Source organism: Delphinapterus leucas, chromosome 1, assembly GCF_059928025.1.
Source record: "Delphinapterus leucas isolate spDelLeu-1000000601 "Yukka" chromosome 1, BTC_Dleu_Yukka2, whole genome shotgun sequence".
NCBI classification, from domain to species: Eukaryota; Metazoa; Chordata; class Mammalia; order Artiodactyla; family Monodontidae; genus Delphinapterus; species Delphinapterus leucas.
This window is the reverse complement of record NC_143129.1, coordinates 78,713,131-78,733,522: the sequence shown is the minus strand read 5'-3', so window position 1 is coordinate 78,733,522 and position 20,392 is coordinate 78,713,131. Positions and strand designations below refer to the sequence as shown.

Sequence of the window (20,392 nt, the reverse complement as noted above, 5' to 3'; positions counted from 1 at the left end):
AACCTTAAGTATAAATCTGTTAGGATTCCTAAATTCTGATGTTCAGGCAGAGCTATGTACCTACCTTCTCATTCCAAGAGGTGGGAGGTGAGGAGGGTGTTAGAAGAAAGGGCAATTGAATCATGGTGTACAGGAGCTTACAGAAGACCTGACATATCCCTTGATGAGTGACTGGGGTGTGGGTGCCCCACTGCTATATGTATTCTTTCTTGAGAAATACTTGATGGCTCTTAAGTGATACCCCAGTGTTGGAAAGTAGGAGGTAGAACAGATTTGGAAAGAAGCTTTACCTAAGTAAAGAGGAAATCGCCCATAGGCAGCAGTAACATATTGCATTTGTGTTTTCCACCTTTGGTTTTCTAGGGGACAAAATTGCATTTTAAAGAGATGCTAGTAAGTGTGACTTGTTCCCGGAAAAACATGAAGTGTAAATTTCAAATTCATGCTACAAAAATAAAAGATAAAGCTAAATTTGGCTAGTGTTCATGTACTATTTGCAGTAGTGACTGAAATAAAGATTAATAACCTTGACCACCATTAGCATAATCCACTGTAATGCTGGATATAAAATTGCATCATTTTAATAATCTAATGTTTCCTAACCAGTGGGGATTCTTGTAGATTTGCAAGTATTAGCTCCAAATTCTTTAACTTAAGGCAGATAACAGTGAAAATGATCAATGCCTCTGGAATATAAAATACATGATGAATTAGTTTGGCCAGTCTCAATATGCATATCTTTGTTTTCAGTGAGAGATTGATAATGTGGTGTGTGTCTTTGTATGTGTGTGTGTGAACATGTGTGTGGGGGAAGCAGGGCCTTTTATTTTTATCTAACATTTGCAAAATTGATGAGGATGAATCTAGGAAGAACGTGGCGAGACTCTGGGCAGGCCTCAGCTTTCCACACCCGCACAGAAGGCATTCTCAACAGGGGGTGGCAACGTTCCAGTCCCGTTTCTGCCCAATTAGGCAGAAATTCTCTGTTTGATTTTGGGCCAATCACTTCTCTTGCCCCCCATTGCCTCTGTGTAAGGTAAGGGACGTGACTGACAAATGAGTTTCCCGGATGCCTGAGGGGTTTCCGATTCCCTGGGTTGCTGTATTTCTGTCTGACCTGCAGGGGGCAGTCTTACTCAGAGGGCCCTGAAATTAGCAGAATTGTCCAGTTCTGAGAACGGGGCCCACTTTCCGGTTCTAATGTCCCTTTCCCCCAGCTTTCTTGGGTATGCATAATGTAATAACGGGTCAAGTCTTCTTTAGGATAGGAGCCATTTGACTTAATGTTTAAATATAGTTAGGAAAGGATCCATGAGTGTCACATGGCAGATTACCCTGTTTTCGTTAGGTTTCATGAGACACCTACTAGCAAGGACAACATGTTATTTTTAATCTTAACCTTTTTTGCCTAATGAAAAATGTTGGAATGGCCCGTCCGCTAATCCTCGCCCAGAGCTAAGGCCAAAGAAAGACATTAAGCCCCAGACAGACTGTATGTCAGGCAAAAGCAGAAGGCTGCGGCAGCCCGGCAGAGAAATACTGAGTGAACAGTAACCTGGCGGCATTGTTTGCCAATACGTGTAGAGCCAAATGCAAATGAACACAGGTTCATGGGTCCAGGACTGACAAGAAACGAGGGCAGGATGAAAGGAACGGAGTTTCAAGCAAATCCCCGTCTTTATACAAATCTTCTCTCCCCTGCCCCCTCCCCAATGGCTCCTTGCCAACTCGGGAGGGTAGAGATCCCAGGGGGCACTGGCCAGGCTGGGCACCTGCGGGTCTCACTTCAGCAAGCTCTGGATCGGCCCTCAACTCTGAGAGCCCCTTAGAACCCCTTGGGGGGCTTCAGGGAAATGTGCAGGCACCACCCCAGACTCTGCCTTCTGAATCTCGGGGCTTGGGGGCACTGGCTTGGATGTTTTCAAAAGCTTCTGAGGTGCTTCCAGCGTGAAGCCAAGATTGAGAACCTTTGCTCAGATAAATGGAATGACTGTACTGTGTTACTGCCTGGTCCTTTATTTGAACATAGCTGAAAGCGGCTTTATCACACAACAGCGTGTCTATACATCCTCGTTGATAACAGCTGCTCACCTTGGGCACGGTTCTCAATTTCTCTCTAGGTTGTTAAAACTGGGTTAGGCAAAAAAATAAGACAAAACCCCAAAACCAAAACTGGGTTAGGCACTAAAGCCGTTCATGTGTCTACTTGTTGGCAGGGCCAATCTCCTGAGTCAGACACAGCCATCAACGCCAGGGTAACCCTTGATTAAAGAGGCAACTTTTCCCAGGGGTCTCTGTTTCCAATCTAAATTAAGATTTCCTCCTTTAAAAATTCCTGTTTTCACAACTGTAGACATAGGGAAGGAAGAAGATAAAATTAAAGGAAATCAGCCGCTTGCATTTCTGGTTTCGTGTTTGTGTCAGTTCCCTTCTTGTTTTTATTGAATGCCGTCATACTGTATCAGCATTTGCCAGAACATTAAAAAAATGCCCCTTCTCTCCAGCTTCAGTTTAAGAGGAAGTGGCAAAGGCCATAGACTCAGCTTACCCCCAACGGCACAACTCTCAAACTCTGCACAAAGAAAGAGATGCAGCCTCCCACCCAGACCTCCAAACCCACAAACCAGCCCACCATTTACACTCCAAGCCTGGGTCTGGGCATATGGTCGACATACATTCTTGGTCTTACTCATCCAAAGGTGGCCAGTAATAGAATTTGAGCCACCAAGTTTCCGTCCCCCTCCCCACCCCAAAATGTGCTGAAAAATCTTTGGTTGTATTTTCAGCTTAACTCCTGACTTAGATGTCATTTACTGCTCGGTTTTCTCTAGCTCAATTTTCCCATTTGAATAATGGGAATAATGTTTGTCATCCACCTCACAGAGTGACAACTAACTTATTGACATTTGACATTTGAGGTCCTTGGATGAAAGGTTGTCTATAAGTACGAAGTATTGTTATTTCGTAATCATTGAATTGGTATATGTATTCATAAGGAATTTTGGGAAGAACAGCAGAAATATAGCTAGATATATATTTTTAAAATATTTTAACTTAGAAAAAGCCCCAAAGAGGGGTGTTTTTTAGGTGTTTTGAAAGCACCTAAATTGCATTTTTGTTTTTCTTTTTTTTTTGTCTAGAGCTACAGAAAAATTCATGGGGAGGAAAGTAAGGGTAGGGGGGGGTTCCATTTGGGGAACTTGATTTGCCAAGCCTTCTTAATGACGATTCCACAAATGTGGCTGCAGCTGTGAGGACAGCTGGAGAGACCTGCTGTCTTTCTGGTGCCCTCTGATATTTTGCCGTGTCTCTTCTGATTGACACCATGACTGGGCGTTGCCGCTCTGGCCTGGCCCTGGCTGTCATGAGGGCGTTGCCACTTGGGCAGGGAACTGGAGAGAAGATTTAAGTTGGTTTGAAGAAGTAAAATTCCTCCTTGAGCCCATGAGCAGAGCCATGGAAACCTGAAGACTTCCCCCTGGGGCTCTGGGGGGCTTCTAACCAGAGAGGTGGGTCCCTTACAAACTGTCACACCATAGAAAGAGAAGACCTCTGGCTAAGGTAGACAGGCTGATTGATACAGGTGACTGTATTATTGTAGAAAGGCAGGGCACAGGAGCTCTAGAAAGTTCACTGGGGTCCCTCTGCCGGCCTTCTAGGACAGGTTCTCACCTGGTTCAGGGAGAGAACTTCCTACTTGTCCTTCTGTGTGTGCTGCTAAAAAGGAAGCAATATTTCGAGCTGATTTAAGCCCCATCCCCTGCAATTTAGTCTGTCCAGTGCCAACAAAACCATGCCTAGCTCACAAAGACCAGGCCCTTCTGATGCTGATGTGTGAAGAGAACTGGGCACTAGACTGAACAAAAGGTTTGCTTTTGTTAAAATGTTTAAAATGGATTATAATGAAATTATAGAATCACTGCAACCACTCTTACTTATGCACTCCTGCAAAGGGAAAACAAAGTCACTGAAACAGAAAAATTTTTCCCAAAGGCACATTCGGTTTCCTTTTTGGTGACCTGAGAAAGTTGACCACAGTTCCATTCAAAACCTTCAGGCACTTGACTTTTTTTTTTTTTTTTTTAATATCCTTTACCTTTTTAATAAAAAGTAAAAAACAAACAAAAAAATACATCGATGTCCTGAATAGAACCTCTCTATGTAAAGGTCTCACTAAACAAATAAACATAGGACCAGACAAAAGAAATGGAGCTGCGAATAGCAATATGATATATAATGAAGCATTTATATATGTATGTATATATTATATATGAATGTGCGGGTATATGTGTGTGCACCTATGTACGTATAAATATGTAAATATTTGCCTACATATGTCACACACACACATATATATTTATACTGACCTCTTTAGATTGAAGTCCAAGGCACTTTTTACAATGAACAGGTTAAAGCCATTAATTCAGAACATAACTGTTTCTGGGTACATATCGATTTATGGCGCCAATATCACAATTCACATCTTTCCTTGCTTACTTCGGAGTGTCTGGTTGGCGTAACGAATAAGAGGCTTGGTTTTAAAAGAGATTAGGAATGTTTCTAGATGGTTAAACTAACTTCTCTTGCTAGTCTCCTGTAGGGAGGAGGGTTCCCACTGGTGGGATGGTGAGTTTCTCAAGGAAGGAACACAGATGCCGCTATTTCTGTACTATGCTGAGCAGAAAGCCAGGTGGCCTTCCAGGGGACCTGCCCTGAGGAGCCACCTGGTATTCTGATGGCCCTGCCAGCATACACTAAAATGAAAACCTTAAAAAGGTGCTTTGACGTGGCTCAAGGCAATGAAGTGAGTACTTTTAAAATTAGACTGGGAAAAGACTGCTTCTTTGTGTACACCACCCAAGCTATATGACCTCAAGGGGAATTTGAAGATACATTTGTTTTTATCATTATGATCATAGAGGACCTTTACTTCCTCAAATAATTCTGTAGATGAGGGTCAAGGAAGAAATGGCTCGATCTTCTGATTATTAATTTTGTTGGCCAGTGATTCTCAGCATTTAATATGTATACAGATCACCTGGGGACCTTGTTAAAATGCCCAATGTGATTAAGTAGGTCTGGTGTGGGGCCTGATATTCTGCATTTCTAACAAGTTCCCAGGTGATGCTAATGCTGCCGGTCCATGGACCACGCTTTGACTAGCAAGGGTTAGCATATAGCTATCTACCTGAATTACTGTCAAAAGGTCTGTTTTCCCAAAATCAGGAATTTGTATCGGTTTCCTTGACTCTAGATCGAATAATAACTTTGAGTAGAAAATCAGAACGCTCTCTATAAATGTACAAGTCTTAGTCTGAGAAAGGCTAGAAGGAAAAGCCAAAAGAGCCAGTTCTATTTAGTAGCAGAAAAGTATTACGAGATAAATCAATTACCACCAGTACATACATCAATCAATTATAAAATTGAGAAAAACTAATTTCCATCACCCAGTCAGTGAGTAACTGGCTAAAAACTGGTGCCCTGGAGTTCTGATGGCTTTAGTGAAGCTCTGCCTAACATGTTACTGAGGAGCAGTAGAGAGAGAGAGAGAGAGCCGAGAGAACTCAGCTCAATAAGAATAAAATGTGTGTCCGAGTTAGGTCTCAGCCACACAAGCAGATTGAAACTGGGCATTTAGATATTTCTCTTTCGAATGGCACGACTAATACCATTGAAGCCCCAGCCTTACCTATATTTAAGCTCAAATGAATGGAAGTGTGAGAGGGTTCCAGCCTTTTTCCCAGGAGAAAACCTGCCATTTTGCACTATCAGTATATCTGGGTGAGTTGTCAGAGATTGTGAAGGGAAGAGATGCGCATACTCAGTTGGATCTACCCTGATGCTACTTGGTTTGCACCTGTGCAATACTATACCGAGTGATGGTAACAAATGAGGGTCCTCCTTGGGAGGAGGCCCACTGATTCTAGGAAACCTCTGTTCTATAACCAAACACATCCTGTTTTCATCTACAAATAGTCCTTTGGTCAATCAAAGGAGGGAAGTGAGAAATTCTACACGTGTGTCTCAGAGAAGGTTGGGCATGGATATCATAGTTGCCAAAGTAGAGAATTTGCCACAATTTTGCCAGTAAAGGAAAATATCTTGATTGAAACTCTTCCTTCCTCCCAGCTGGAGTAAACTAGCAGAAAAGGAAGCCCAGCTCTCTGCATGTCCCGTCTCTTCCCCTCAGTCCCTCAGGAGCTGTGCTCAGTGTTGTGGATAAACATGTGCAAACCCCGCACCCTCTAGGGCACTGCTGACTCGGGAAAGCACGCCTGCACACCAGCCTCTCATTGGGCCCCGGGTAAATGGAATTCCAATCCCAGTTATACTCTGACACAGAGAAACTTATAATGCCTAGAATTTTGAGTCTCTTGTGTCACAGGAGAACAAGACTCTCCCTTATGCCCCATTCTGAAATTGCCAAAGGAAACACCAGTTGACTGTGTTTGAGACATATCATTTATGGAAGAGGTTCTTTGCATTTATATAGAAAGAGCCTGCACTTTTATTAAACTGGCTTTGCACAGCTACTAAAGGAGTGATGGCTTTTAAAATCTCTTCTGAAATGGCTTGAAAGAATTTAGGGTAGAATTAGTCATCTAAGCTGGGAACAATGTTCTTTTGTGTCTAATAGTCACGTCTCAGAGAATTAGAATATGGCAGTTCTGTAGCCTGAGGACCCTTGGTCTGGGTGTCAGGGAATCGCTAACAGTGATGTGTACTCAGAAACAGTCGTTGGGAGAGCAGGCTGACACCGGACCTGCTAAAGACTAGTTTGATACAAAATGTGAGTTGAAAGTTACAATATATTTTATAATATAGCAATATATTTCATATTTAAAATAAACTGTTATACTTTGTCCTATCATTAAAAAATAGCAAGCAGTACAGAGGCAAGATGCAAATTCATATTGAAGCTCATCTGATTCTGAATATAAACACATCAGTTTCTGAGTTCACCATGAAAATATTTCCTCCGTTAGCGTCTGTTGCTCTCTTCTGTTGTTCTCTTCTGGTCAGTGCAGAACGGAGAGTCTGGGACCACCACTGAGTTGTTGCGTCATTAAAAAGTGTGTCTGATGAAGGTGGATCAGTCCCGGTTGAGATTCAAAGACTGAGACAATATGACACAGCTAGAGAATGTTGTTTACTCCCTGTCCTCCTTCTGTGAATTTGGATGTTGGCTGTTCCGATCAGATTGATATTTGCTTTGTCAATATATATATATATATATATAATTTTTTTTTTTTTTGGCTATAAATTCAGCATCTCTTTGGGATCCGAGCTATAGGTTGGTGTTGAATTTTGTGCTTTTCCTCCATCAGCTTGGTTGGTCACAACGTCTCTTTTGTTTGTTTCAACACATGGTCCAGGCCCAAGAGTACAGCTTCCAGAACACGTTTCTCAGGTGTGTAAACAACTGTGGCAGGGCACTTGGCACCTAGATTTGGAGGTCATACGTTGATGATTTGATAATGGTTTTGTTCAGAGGGAACTCCAGTTCACGTTTGGGCATTTCCAGTAATGGTGTAAGAAAAAAAGATCACAGTTATTTTTTTTCTCTATCTGTATGTATTTATATACCATTGCACTGAGTACTTTTAATAAGCTTCGGTCTATTTTTAGTAAAAATCTACATATTACTTGTCTGACAGGAGTATACTGTTAACTATTCACGCAGCCTGGCACAAGCTTTCAGGATGAAGAGCGCTCACCTATATTCTACTGCCAGAGGCAGACAGTTAATATTGCTATCCCTGTAACATTCCTTTCTTAGTGGTATCAATGATCCCGTTCCCACAGTGTTTACTTTGGCGGCAGTAGAGAAGGAAGGGATACTGTCCAGGGCGTCATTAAGCTGACTGACTGCAGGGAAGGGAAGGGGCTGTTCCCGCCTACCAGGAAGCCACCAGATAGCTGTCTAAGGTACTGAAACTGAATGGCGCAGAGTCAATAGGGGCAGCCAAATGGCCACTGACGGAGCCTTCATCTGCTTCTAAGCAACATCCAGGGAAGTAGGATGATTGTGTAGAACTGGGACGTACTTTAGGATTTAAAAGCAGTAACTTTAAAAGAGCAGTAACCTACTGGTAGTGCAATGACTTCATAGTGTCTCAGTTGTGGTACTGTGATGGTAGCAACACTGGGATGAAACACTGGTTCTTAATTTGGGGTGCACTGTTTGTTGAGGTATGCTCTGAAGGAGAGAGGTCCTGGGACTATGTGCTAATCCCATACTTCTCCCTGCTAATTTCACATAGGTTGATATGTAAGAATTGCTTTTGGTAACTATTGACTACATTCAGAGGCAACATCAAAGTGTGGACTTGCCAGAGTCAGTCTGGGCCGCTGTTGTTGGCAATAGTGATTTCATTTTAAAATCTATTGAGTACTTTGTACTTAAGAATATTAACTGTTACCTTCATTTTAAGCATAGAGAAATTGAGGTAAGAGGTGGTTATATTCATTGGCCAAAGATGTGGATCCAGCGTTAGAGTTTTATTTATTCTGATTCTGCATCTCTAGTTTTCTTCTCTTCCATCATTACTTATTCACAAGAAGTTATCAAAAATCTAAGGGGGAAAGCCTCAAATATTATATATTAAAATCATGGTTTCTTCAATGCTGTTTCTTCTTGGCCTTTAATAAATAACAACAGTTTGCACTTGCTCAGCACTTTGGAAATTACTTGCGCACACATTTTCTCTACCTCTTCAGTTATGAGACTGTTGTTGCACCACTGGTACTTGCTGAGGTCAGAGGTTAGCGGTGATGCAGGGCCTTACCCCTCTTATTCTTTTGCATTGCATTAAGCATTTCTAGAGATATGATGTCATGAAGTTACATATTATGAGGATGGCAAGAGCAGTTCATAGACACTTCATGATAAATTTATTGATGATGATCACACATATGTGGCCTTTGATCCAAAGATGCAGATTTTTATTTGGACTTCAATCTAAGGAGGAGTGACTCCCTAGTCTGCTATAATTTACCAACTGATGCTATGTCCTGAAATTCCACTGAGATTAGTGGTCTTAAAGTATCACAGTACATCCCTGACTTTACAGTACATGAAGCTATAATATGGCTTAAGCGATGAGGGGGTGGCTCTGTATTTTTAATTCAAGTGTCTAGATATTTTAGGGAATATTAGAGTACTTTTACCTGACACTGAGTTATCAGAAGGATTACAGTAGGGGCTCTGCCACTGGGTCATCCTTCCAGGAGTGGGCAGAGCTCAATCAGTTCAGTACTGGAGTGAGGTTACTGTAATTAATAGTTTTTCCATATAGCCAATTCTTGAGTAGATAATTAAGCCTCCCCCACCACCAAACTTGAAATTACAGAACAAGAAGTCATGGCACGAGAATCCACCTGCCCCCTTTCCCCATCTGGCTAAGATGCTGAGGCTCAGTGGAATTAACCAAAAGATGGGCTGTAGGAAGAAAACCTGGGTGAGCTACACCCTAATCAATACCTAAGTCATCAAGGGTTGATTGTACTTGCAGGAGAATGGGCAACTTCCCCACATAAAGCTGAAAAACCAGTACAGAGAAGCAGCCTCCCATTTACCATTGCAGGATCAACATGCAGATTTGATCACTTTTTTTTTTTTCCCGAAGAGTAAGTACTCTTTCGCCAAGGATAAAAACCATACGTAGCTATTGCACTACCAATAGGTCCAGTCATGCTACAAATGCCCATATGTTTCTAGGATGCCAGTGGCTACTGCTACTGGAAATATCTCCAACCACTCTCTTTGCTAGTGTTGCTAGGTTATAGGTCATCAGGATTTACCTAAGTGAATAGCATTAGTGGTGGGTTAAAGAAGAGTCACCCACAGACAGTGATGGGTCAATGACAGTCTACACACACTTTTTGGCAGGAGGAGTAGCAGTGGAATATTGCATGCCATTTGTTTGAAATTCAGATTAAATCCCTATTTGTGTGCACGTGCACACACACACACACACACACACACACACATCACAGGGTTACGGGGGAATGGGAAGGGTGACCAGGAATTAAGAATTGAGGGCTGTAGCTTAGATGATTGGGATTGGCATGTTCAGGTTGACCTGTCAGCGCTCTTCACTTCATTTCTTTGTGAAATGAACTAACGCCACAAAGAAACTGCATGGTTATTTCATCTGCTTATTGGTCTGTTTATATGTTCAGCTGTCACTGAAAACAGGAGCACCATTCCTGGGACATAAAAAAGGAGAGGGATCTTTTAGATAATCGATAGTTAAAAGGACAAGCAAAAAAATGTTAAAGCCAGCAGCAAGTGTGGCATCTATGGTGTGCAAAGCAACCAAGGAAAATGCTCAAAGGAGTTATCAAGATAAAAATGAGGGCATCAAGGGAAGAGCACAGCAATGAAAAGAGATATAAGAAGAGGTTGAACAAGAGACCAGATCTTCTTGAAAGAGTGGCCTTTCTAGGGCGGTCTACCTTTTGCTGTCTGATGATTCCCTTGCCCTTAGAAGACCAGGCCCAGTGCTGTAGAGGAAAAGTCTTCACAGCTAGACTCTGCCTTTGGAAAAGTGGCGATGTCCTGTACAAAGTGAAACCCAACAGGACAGCCATCCACAAATGATACCCTTCTGTTTTACCCTAAACAGATGAAATATTCCCTACAGTATGATTTAAGTGCCCACGAGCAGACGTCAGAGACCTCAGAATGAGAAATGTGATCATTAGTATGACGGTCTTCACATCACAAACATTATGCATGGTTAGATGATGGAGTGCGGAAAATATCATGCATCCCCACGGCCTCTCCTCACAATGCCTGTCATACACTGGCTCTGGATGTTTCTGGAGTCCCTTGGAGTTTGAGATGTATTACAATAGTTTCTGCACCGAGATTAACGTGGCACAGCGGGAACAGGATACTGACAAATCCCTGTCACCTTATCTTACCCACAGGGTTCCCTAGAATCTCCCTTTATCCTCATAACCTTACACTTTGAGGTGGTTTTAGGTCAGGTGGAAAGGATCAGCTGGGCCACTCACCATCACTTCTCCCAGCTCTCAGGTGAGGCACTTGACCCCTTTGCGCTCCTAACATCTGGGGCTGTAAACCTTTTGCTGGATAAATATCACTGAGCAAACCCCCCTGACAATACTTCTATTCATGCAGGTGTCCTGGGGTCGCACCTGTTGGTGGTGCATGTGTGTGCTTGCGGACAGATCCCGCCCCCCTTCCCTCACACACATACACCTGATCATGCGCTCCAGTGGAACACAGCTTGTTTGGATATAAGATGAAAGCTCTGCAGAAGCTGTTATTTTTAGAAGGCTGCTTATCTCTCCAGAATGCCAATTTTGGCTTGTCATTCATCTCAGAGCAAGCATGGTGCATACCCAGGGCAAAGCACCCTGTTTTGTGTTTGAAGCAACCTGCCTCCTCAGTGAAGCTCAGGACGTGGCCGACACTGGCAAACTACCTGAACTGACAGCACCCACATCCCGATTCAGACCAACTCAACGTGCATTTAGAGAGTGCCTACTGTGTGCAGGGTAAGGTACCAGGTCCCTCTTTATTTGGGCCAGGTGCAAACCAGAAAAGTCCTGGGTTGACTGTGGGATGTGTATGTGTGTGTGTGTACATGCACACGCTTGCAAATACACAGGTTTATATGGGTATTAATATTGGATGGAAAGTCTGGCTTTTTATTTGCCTATTTTTCTTTCAGTCTAAATTTTGTTTTATGACTGTGCGAGGGATGGCAGGAAAGCATGTCTGTCTTGGCAAAAGCTGTGGGCGGCTCTCCCTTACTTTGTCATCCAGGGGCTTCCTTAGACAGAAGGAACGCAGACAGGTGGGCTGGAGGACCCCGGGGTGAGGAACCCATCCCCCAAGCCTGACACCATGCCCTCCCCCCGCGGGACCCTCCTCCGGGCTGGCTTCACTGCCGGCTACTTCAGTGCATCTGAGCTCCCACCCCCCACCACGTGAAGACCTGAGATTGAACGTGGGTGTCTGTTCTCCACCAACTGTGCCGCAAGGGCCCTACCAGAGGCGTCGCTTCCTGTCATCTCCTCTTGCTGCTCCCGAGTAGAGGCACCTAAACAGAGATCAGATTTCTGGTTTCAAGGCATATCAAACCAAGCACGCTGAATGAACATGAGTTAGTTAATTAGCTCGGTCTCTCTTCTTTACGCTCCCTGGTCTGCATGTTCCTTGATGGCAAAGCGACCAGGAGAGAGTTGATTTGCATCTTAAGACCTATGGGTAATGCTTCTGAAGTGGGGAGTTTTATTTAGCAACTGCTTGAACTCGTGTACGGGGTTGGGAAGGAGGTGGAGCTGACCCCGATTGGGCTGTCGGAGAGTGGGGTGTGGGTGGTGCCCACTGCCACGCTGACGCCCCGGGCCTCCGTGAGGGCAGACAGGAACTGCCGCTGCTGCTGGCGCAGGGTGTCCGCGATGAGCAGGGGCAGGGAATTGACGCTGACGGTGAGGTGCTCCAGCTTCGACTCCAGACTGCCGATTTGTTTCTCCAGATCTTCGCTTCGGTCATTGAGTTCTGTGATTAAGTCATACATGACGTTCTGCATCTGTTTGGAGAGACAGGGAGACGACAGGTCATTGCAGAGGAATCTGCGATGGGAAAAATGAAATACTCCTCCAGATTACACTTGAAATACAACTCCTCCAGGGATCAACTTCCACACCGGCCGTGTCGGATCTGGCCAAGGACAGAGAAACAGTTTACTTTCTTGAAGACTTGGAGGCTCAAATGGCACAGTGGGTTTTTGTGTGTGTGTTGTTGTTTGATTACAAAAATAATGTATATTACTTATAAAAATAGATTAGAAAATATATAGACTGGAAAGGTAGCACTTTCTTCTTAAATAGAACAAGTCCCTGAAGTGTCCTCATGTTCTTACGTCGTCCAACCTCTCAGCTCATAGGGCAATGGCACATACTGATGAAAGAGACGGCTCTGTGGTGGGGAGCGGACAACGCAATAGACTTAGCATTGGTAGGCCAGGGTTCAAGTACACGTCTGCCACTCACTAATAATGTGCCTTCCCTCATGCCCCTTAACCTCTCTGCTTGGTTGCCTTATGAAATAGGAGTTAATAATAACAACACATAGTTATAGAGCTGTTGCTCACCCCCACCTCCCCAACGTTCAACACAGCAGGCAGAATGTACAACGTACAACGTAACTCACTCAGGACTGGGCTGTAGTGAAAGGGAGCTGCCTCGCTGAGGTTACAGCCCCTCTCCTGCCTGGTCAATGAGGAGGGACATTGCCTCAATTTGGGACACCCCTGAAGGGCCAGTCCCCCTCCGGAACTCCCGTGGGTTGGTCGAGGCCTTTGTCAATCGTATCACAGTTCAGACTCTCCCTCTGCCCCATCCTGCTTCCCTCGCTCCCCAACAGGTGCTGTCCTGATGGTGTCCCCAGTAAACCTACTGCTCTTGGTGCCATCTCCCAGTGTCCCAGGGACCCGCCCTGTCACCACTGCTCACTCCCCACACATCCCATGGCCGACAGCCTCACCTCCTCTCAGCCTCCCCTTAAAAATCATCTCCCCCCATGCCCTTGTTAATATGGCACTTTGGTCCCACCCCTACCCCTGATCCCGCTAACCCTGCTCAACTCCTTTCTTTTCTTCATGCCACCTTCTAATAAACTAGCTAATTTGCTGTTTCTTCTGCTTATTATTGTCTGTTTTCTCCCACTAGAAGGAAAGCTCCTCCAGGGCGGGGACCTTCGCCTGTTGTGTTCACGGATGTGTCCCAAGGGCTTAAAACAGCATCTGGCACCTAGGGGATGCTCAACTAACATTTTTTGATGGACAAGTGTACATAAACATGCCTAGCAAGGGGGTCTGTCACACGTGGTCGGCACTAAAAGATGTTGGTAGAACTAATGAATGAATAAAGTGCTGGCACAGGGGAAAATCACCATCCCTTCCATCCTTTGGCCAATGTAGGAGTTTAATTGATGGGAAAAAACCTTTTGCGCCACAAATTATTTCCATATACCTAGAGAGTTTCTCAGCGTTTCCCACCGAGACCTGAGTGGCTGAAGGAAAGGAGAGAAGACTCCGGAGGGGGCCCAGCCCAGGGCCTGCCTCTGGAGAGCAGGTGTTCCGTAAGCTTTTGTGAATGAACATTGAACAAGGTCGTGAGAGCAGGGGAGGAAAAATGGGGTACCTCCAGGGAACTGCCAATAAAATAAAACTTTAATGTAATAAAATAAACTTGTCTTCTGAGAGTTAAGTTATAAAACCAGGTCAGAGCAGCACTAAACAAAGGCAGCTTGTGCCAAGTGCACCATTTTCGGTCCTACATCTGCTCTTTGTTCCCTGGCTCCATGAGAGGCCATTCATTCAGGCTGTCCCCACCTGAAACCCAGGCGTCATCCTCTCCCTCAGGCCCCATATCTCACCAGTACAAAGTCCTGCCCACCCTACATCTACCTATCCCTCAAATTCAATTCATTTAATTGAAATGAAACCACTTTTGTTCCAACCGTACCACCATGGTTCTGACTCTCCTCTTACCAGGCAACTTTCTGGTTATAATTTGGCTTCCCGGGTTGGTCTGTAGAGCCCTTATCTAGGTGACAGTCACATGTCTCCCTGCAAGCTAACAAAGGACATCAGACTTGGGAGCAAGGCTCTTGGGAGACTTCATGCTCTCGGGTGTTCCTGTGGGCCAGGTTGGCGGTTGCTTTGTACCCTCCCAAACCCCACCTGCAGGCACTGTGGCTCTAGGGGATTCTGGCCATCTGCCAGTGACACCCTGTCCTATTTTACGTGAAATTTCAAGTTACTCCAGGAAGATGCAGAAACCATTGGTGCCCGCGGGGGCCAAGGTAGTAGGGAATGAGGTGAATGAAAAAAAAAAAAGTAAAGGAAGGTGGCAAAAAATGAGAAGCCAGAAAGGAGATGGGAGAAGGGGGATTGAAAATGTAGTGATACCTTCCCACCAGGAAATTGGCTGCAGCCCCAGAGGGAGCCGTCACAGAGGTGGAGTGAGGCAGCTCTGCTTTGCAAAGGGCAGGACTCTTCTGTGGCCGCCTCAGAGGAGAGCGTGACTTTAGGAGCAAGAGTGCTTCCTTCATTAATTAACATTCACAGAACCTCTTCAGGGTGCATGTTCTTCCCAGAATGTACAACACCGCAAATCTATTTGACCGCAGGGGCACCCTAACGAGCTCTGGACTGAATCTGGGCCCCTGGGTCTCAGCCCCAGCGCTGCAGCTCTCCAACAGCCCGACCTTGGGATGGTCTCTTTGGACCTTGGTTTCCTCATCTATATTCCTAATCAGAACTACCACATGCAAAACCGTTACAGTTCACAAAACATTTTCACAGATACCACCTTATTTGATCAGTTGAGCCTCAGATGTGAGGAATGATTTTTACACTTCAATGGAAGACACTGAAGCTAGCATATAAAGCATCCCAGCGTTCCCCCACCCCATCTCTGCCACCCTACGAGCGAGCTCTTCAATACAGCAAGTGTTATGTGGAGGCCACACGCCCTTTTCTTAATCTAGAAAGGACCAAAGGACAGGGGTGGAAGGTGGTGAGCTGGGAGGACGAAGCACAGAAAGAAAAGGGAGAGAACACAGTGTTATTATTGTCTCCCGTGTTCTGTTGCTTTTGGTGACAGGATACCAGGGGGAACGTGGACCAGTGTGAAAGACACTAGGCTGCTGCCAGGACCTTGGCTGAGTCTCCTGGGAGGAAAGATGAAACACTGGATGGATGTCAGAGTTCACCCTCCCTGCAGGTCCCACACCACTCCCAGTAGCCCTGCAGACGCTTTCCCTTCACCCTCTCCTCCACACCCTTTCTTTCCAGGTAACTTGCTCCCAGGTTATTGATGGTTTCGTTCCCCCACCCAATTCACATGAGCCTCTTTCCAGTTCACTGAGTTTTTTGCTTCACCCAGTCTGCTCTGCACGGGGCCCTGTCTCTGTGAGAGGCGGTGGCTGGCACTGAAGAAACGCAGGCTTGAAAGTCCAGTGTGCCCGCTATTCCCAGGAGAACACCAGCCACAGCCTGGCCCGCCAGGTGAGAGGGGAGGCAGAAACATGGCTACCTGTAAAAGAAATATCTTGGGGCTTGTTGGGCCATTCCTGCACCTCCCGGTGTGGGTCCCCAGCCATGTTTGCCCTACCCGACCCCCCTCTGGCCTCAGCTGATTGGCCCAAGGGTGGACACGTGACCCAAACTAGCCAGTCATCTCATCCCTTCTGAGAATTTAGAATTAAGACCAATAGGAAGACAGCCAATCGGTCTTTGCCTGTGGCTAGAACTAGAACACGTACTCTCTGGATAGGGGCCTGCCATGGTCTGCCATGGAGACAGGGGGCATAGAAAGTTGTCAGGAGATGCAGGGGAGGGAGAGAGAGAGAATTGAAGCAGGCACTTGAACAGGAGAGAGAAGAGAGGGTGAGCGAATACCTTCCAGGGTGAGGGGCACTTCTAGGTAGTTCCTTCCTGAAGTCTGACCACATGCCTGCCTTGAGGTTCTGCCTGGAATGAGACTTCCTTGTATCCTTATAATAAACACCTACATTTTAAAACCTACTTCCAATGGGTTTCTGATACTGGAACCCAAGAGTTTTAAGCAGTGCACCCAAGACCATGGGGGGCTCCCTTCTGCACTTGGGCATTCCATTCACATCCTTGCCTCCTCCTGGCTCTCAGGAGCCCTGCACTCCACCACAGCGCCCCCTCCAAAGCACACAGCCTGTGGGCTTCTCCCCGCCTGTGCCAGCCGCACATTCCCTGATTGAAGTCCTCCCAAGCTTAGGAGGTCCTTTCTTTGGCCTGATCCCTTCATTGAACAAGGTGCCTGCACGTGGCCCAAGAACTGGCAATGTCTCTGATTGCACCATCTTTTCAAAGGGGGATTAATTGGCCTGAGGGAGTTTCTCTTGCTTACCCAGGGAATGTGTTCCATGATGATAATCGACATCTGCTGGAATGTTCTGCCAGCCTGGCCCTGGGCTATACATTTGATGTACAATTTCTATCAAGAGGCAGTGAGGGGGCTTCCCTGGTGGCACACTGGTTAAGAATCTGCCTGCCAGTGCAGGGGACATGGGTTCGAGCCCTGATCCAGGAAGATCCCACATGCCACGGAACTAAGCCCGTGCGCCACAACTACTGAGCCCACGCACCTAGAGCCCGTGCTCTGCAACAAGAGAAGCCACTGCAATGAGAAGCCCACGCACCGCAACGAAGAGTAGCCCCTGCTCGCCTCAACTAGAGAAAGCCTGCACTCAGCAACGAAGACCCAATGCAGCCAAAAATAAAAAACAAATTAAAAAAAAAAAAAGAGGCAATGAGGAGGAGGGGCTGAGGAGGGGAGGCCCTTCCTTCATTGGCACCTACACTCAGCTCTGCCAGCGGTGCAGCCTCCGATTCCTTCGCTCCAGAGATTGGCAAAAGGAGAGAGTTCCTTTACAGTATTTACAGCAGTTCAGGGCCAGAAACGCAGAATGACAGTAGGGCTCTCAAAGGAGGGCTCTTGTTTTTGGCATCTTCATGAGAAACAAAGAAATGCACCCCTCACCACCACCAATTTGGGGCCAGAAAAGCTGAGTTGTAAGGACTGCAGGATGCAAGAAAATGAGTTTGCAATTATAACGGCAAACCGGAAGGATCCTCCTAGGTGTGACCCAGGCAGTAGCATCGCCATTATCACCGTTTGGTCTCGTCAGTGTGCTTCACCCTGTGCAAACTCAGTGTACAGCTAATCAAGCAACACACCGAAAAGATGTAGTAGGTCAGCTAATTAAATCCCAGCAAAGACTGACCTGAGTGACTGAGTTTAAGAAACACATGCCAGGTTTTAAAAGTCAGCAACACGCACTAGTAGATTACAAGTGTCAAGAACTCGAACCCAGATGATTTTTCAACAAAGGAGGAAGCAGTCTTTGCTTTCCTGGTCCTGCACTGTCCAGTTTGGCCAAGGCCAGGCCTTCACAGCCACACCTGAGAAATTGAAATGCCAGCATCTGAGAACCCTTTACGGGGTCTTCGGATTTTGCCACTCACCTTGGAAAGGTCCACCAGGGTGTTGGCTTGGTCACTCAGCTTCCTCTGCTCCATCTTGACGCTCCTCAGTCTGCGGGAAAGAGTCGTAACAGCCATGCTCTTCAAGCGCTGGGCTCAGCCCCACGGGCAGATTCCACACCCACATCAATTCATCTGGTTTTGGAACCCAGCCCAGGACCTCGAACATGGGTGACAACTGACCAGAATCAAGGGCTTGGCAGGTCCCCAAGAAAGCAAACTCTTGGCTCCACGTGTGCCTACCTTCAGTCATTATAGTTTCCTCACCACTCTCAGATCATTTCTCGGCTTCTGTTCCTTTATCTAGGCTGTGCCTTCCACCTTAAGTGCCCTACTCTCAGCCTTTCAGCGTTTCCCCAAGCCTCCAGGTCAGAATAAATGTCTTCATCCTCTACTTTTAAAAATCCACTACACTTTTTAAATACTTAGCTTACAGAAAGCACTGACCACAATTTGTTCTGCTTCCCGTTGTAATGTGGGGTGTGTGTGTGTGTGTGTGTGTGTGTGTAGACTATGAGAGCCCCCTGAGGCTCCTACCTAATTTTTACCTTCCATAGCAGTCTGTCCAATGTCTGGCAGTGGCGGGTGCAATAAGTGAATAAACAGACTGATCTGCGTCCAGTTCACTGCCCCCAGTGGTTGTTGAGTGGAAAAGAATGGATTTCTCCTGCTCCTCTAAGTATACGAGGAGATACTGATGGAGCTCTGGGGAACCCACCACTTCTAATCTGGTCCTCTGGTGGCTGAGCTGCCCCGGCCTACTCACTGGTGGATTGCTTGGAGGAACTTCCTCTGGTGTTTCCTGACTTTGGCGTGGTCAATCTTCTTTAGCAGCTTTGTGTGTTTATAGATTAGCCACGTTTCCCGAAGGACATTGGCTGCAGCGTTCTTGATCTAAGGAAAAGTAAATAAAACAGACTGCTATCAGGTAAATTTCCCTAGGTTCACATAACATGTTTTGTTATGTCTGTCGATATAGTCTACCTTATAAGGAAATGATTCTGCAACGATCTTTTTCCTTAATGAAATCATGAACTCTTAGAAAGGATTATTAAAATTCATCTCTTATTAATCCTGTATTGGACACAGTAGACTGGAGCCCGAAGTTGAGGGGTGGTTCCTGTCTCTTTCTTAATTATTTCAGGACTGCCTATCCACTGTTGTTACTGATGCTATATTTAGATAGGCTACATTACCAAGACCTGGAGGCCTGGGGCACACTTTGAATAGATAAGTATGTACCATTGCTGCCCTTGGATGCAGAGTTCCATGCGCTACGTGGGATTTCTATTTAGTGTACGTGGTACATTTCTTGGATTCACAGAGTAAACAGATTTCCTATCAGCTAGAGATTTTATTGTTTTATTTAAAAATTATTTAAAATTTGTATACCATTTTTAAAGTTTACTTTCCATTTACAGTTATTACAAAATATTGGCTATATTCCCCGTGTTGTCCTATACATCCTTGAGCCTATCTTACACCCAGTGGTTTGTGTCTCCCACTCCCCCAACCCCTATGTTGTCCCTCCCTGCTCCCCACTGGTAACCACTAATTTGTTCTCTTTACCTGTGAGTCTACTTCTTTTTGGTTATATTCACTAGTTTGTTGTATTTTTTAGATTCCACACATAAGTGATATACAGTATTTGTCTTTCTCTGTCTGACTTCTTTCACTTCAGCTGGAGATTTTACAAGGCCTCTTTGAGGAAATGTCTTTCCCACCGAATAGAACTCTAGGTATTAACAAGTCCATTGTTTCCTTTCCCAAATGGCAAAAAACATTTACACTGCAATTTTACATGTAAATGTAATTGGCATAAAACTGAAATCATTTCCAAGCAGTGTCTGAAAATCAGTGAAGATATTTTGGTGTGAAACCAGAGCTGCCTCTTTCCCAAGCCTGGCTCTTTCACTGCACTGCAATCACACATTTCAACATATGATGCTGTCATCTGTTGACATGGAAACCACTGATCTCACCTGGCTCACGACAGAGCTGAGACATATCAATGGCATCCAGATGGCAGGGGACAAAGTTTTAATCCAAACACAGACATCTTCAGCAATTAGTAACAAGAGCAAGAGGAAACATTTCTTATTAAGCACAAGCTAAACAGATTTTTGATTAACTGTTCCCATTTCTTGTCAGCCATGCAAACTGGCACAGGCCCACAGGCCCAGGGCCTGGAAGTAAGTAGGCCAGCCTAGTAGAAATCAGGTTACTAGCCAGAAAGGATTTTAATAAAATTGGAGAGTACAGGCCTGCTTCTTCAGACTGACATCAACAGATGGGACGTTGTTAAAATACTGAGACGTGTG

General features: G+C 45.3%; 1 protein-coding gene across 1 annotated transcript in view; it reads right to left on the bottom strand.

The window, feature by feature from the left end:
* Positions 1-469: 469 nt before the first annotated feature.
* LOC111166994 (small conductance calcium-activated potassium channel protein 3) overlaps positions 470-20,392 on the bottom strand; it is a 137,870-nt gene continuing 117,947 nt past the window's right edge. Inside the window, exons 5-7 of the mRNA XM_089914501.1 lie at positions 18,838-18,965; positions 18,054-18,123; positions 470-12,572 (exon numbers count right to left, since the gene is read on the bottom strand). Of these exons, the coding sequence (XP_089770627.1) occupies positions 12,276-12,572; positions 18,054-18,123; positions 18,838-18,965 (495 nt within the window). The 3' untranslated portion in view covers positions 470-12,275. The remainder of the gene's footprint in view (positions 12,573-18,053; positions 18,124-18,837; positions 18,966-20,392) is intronic.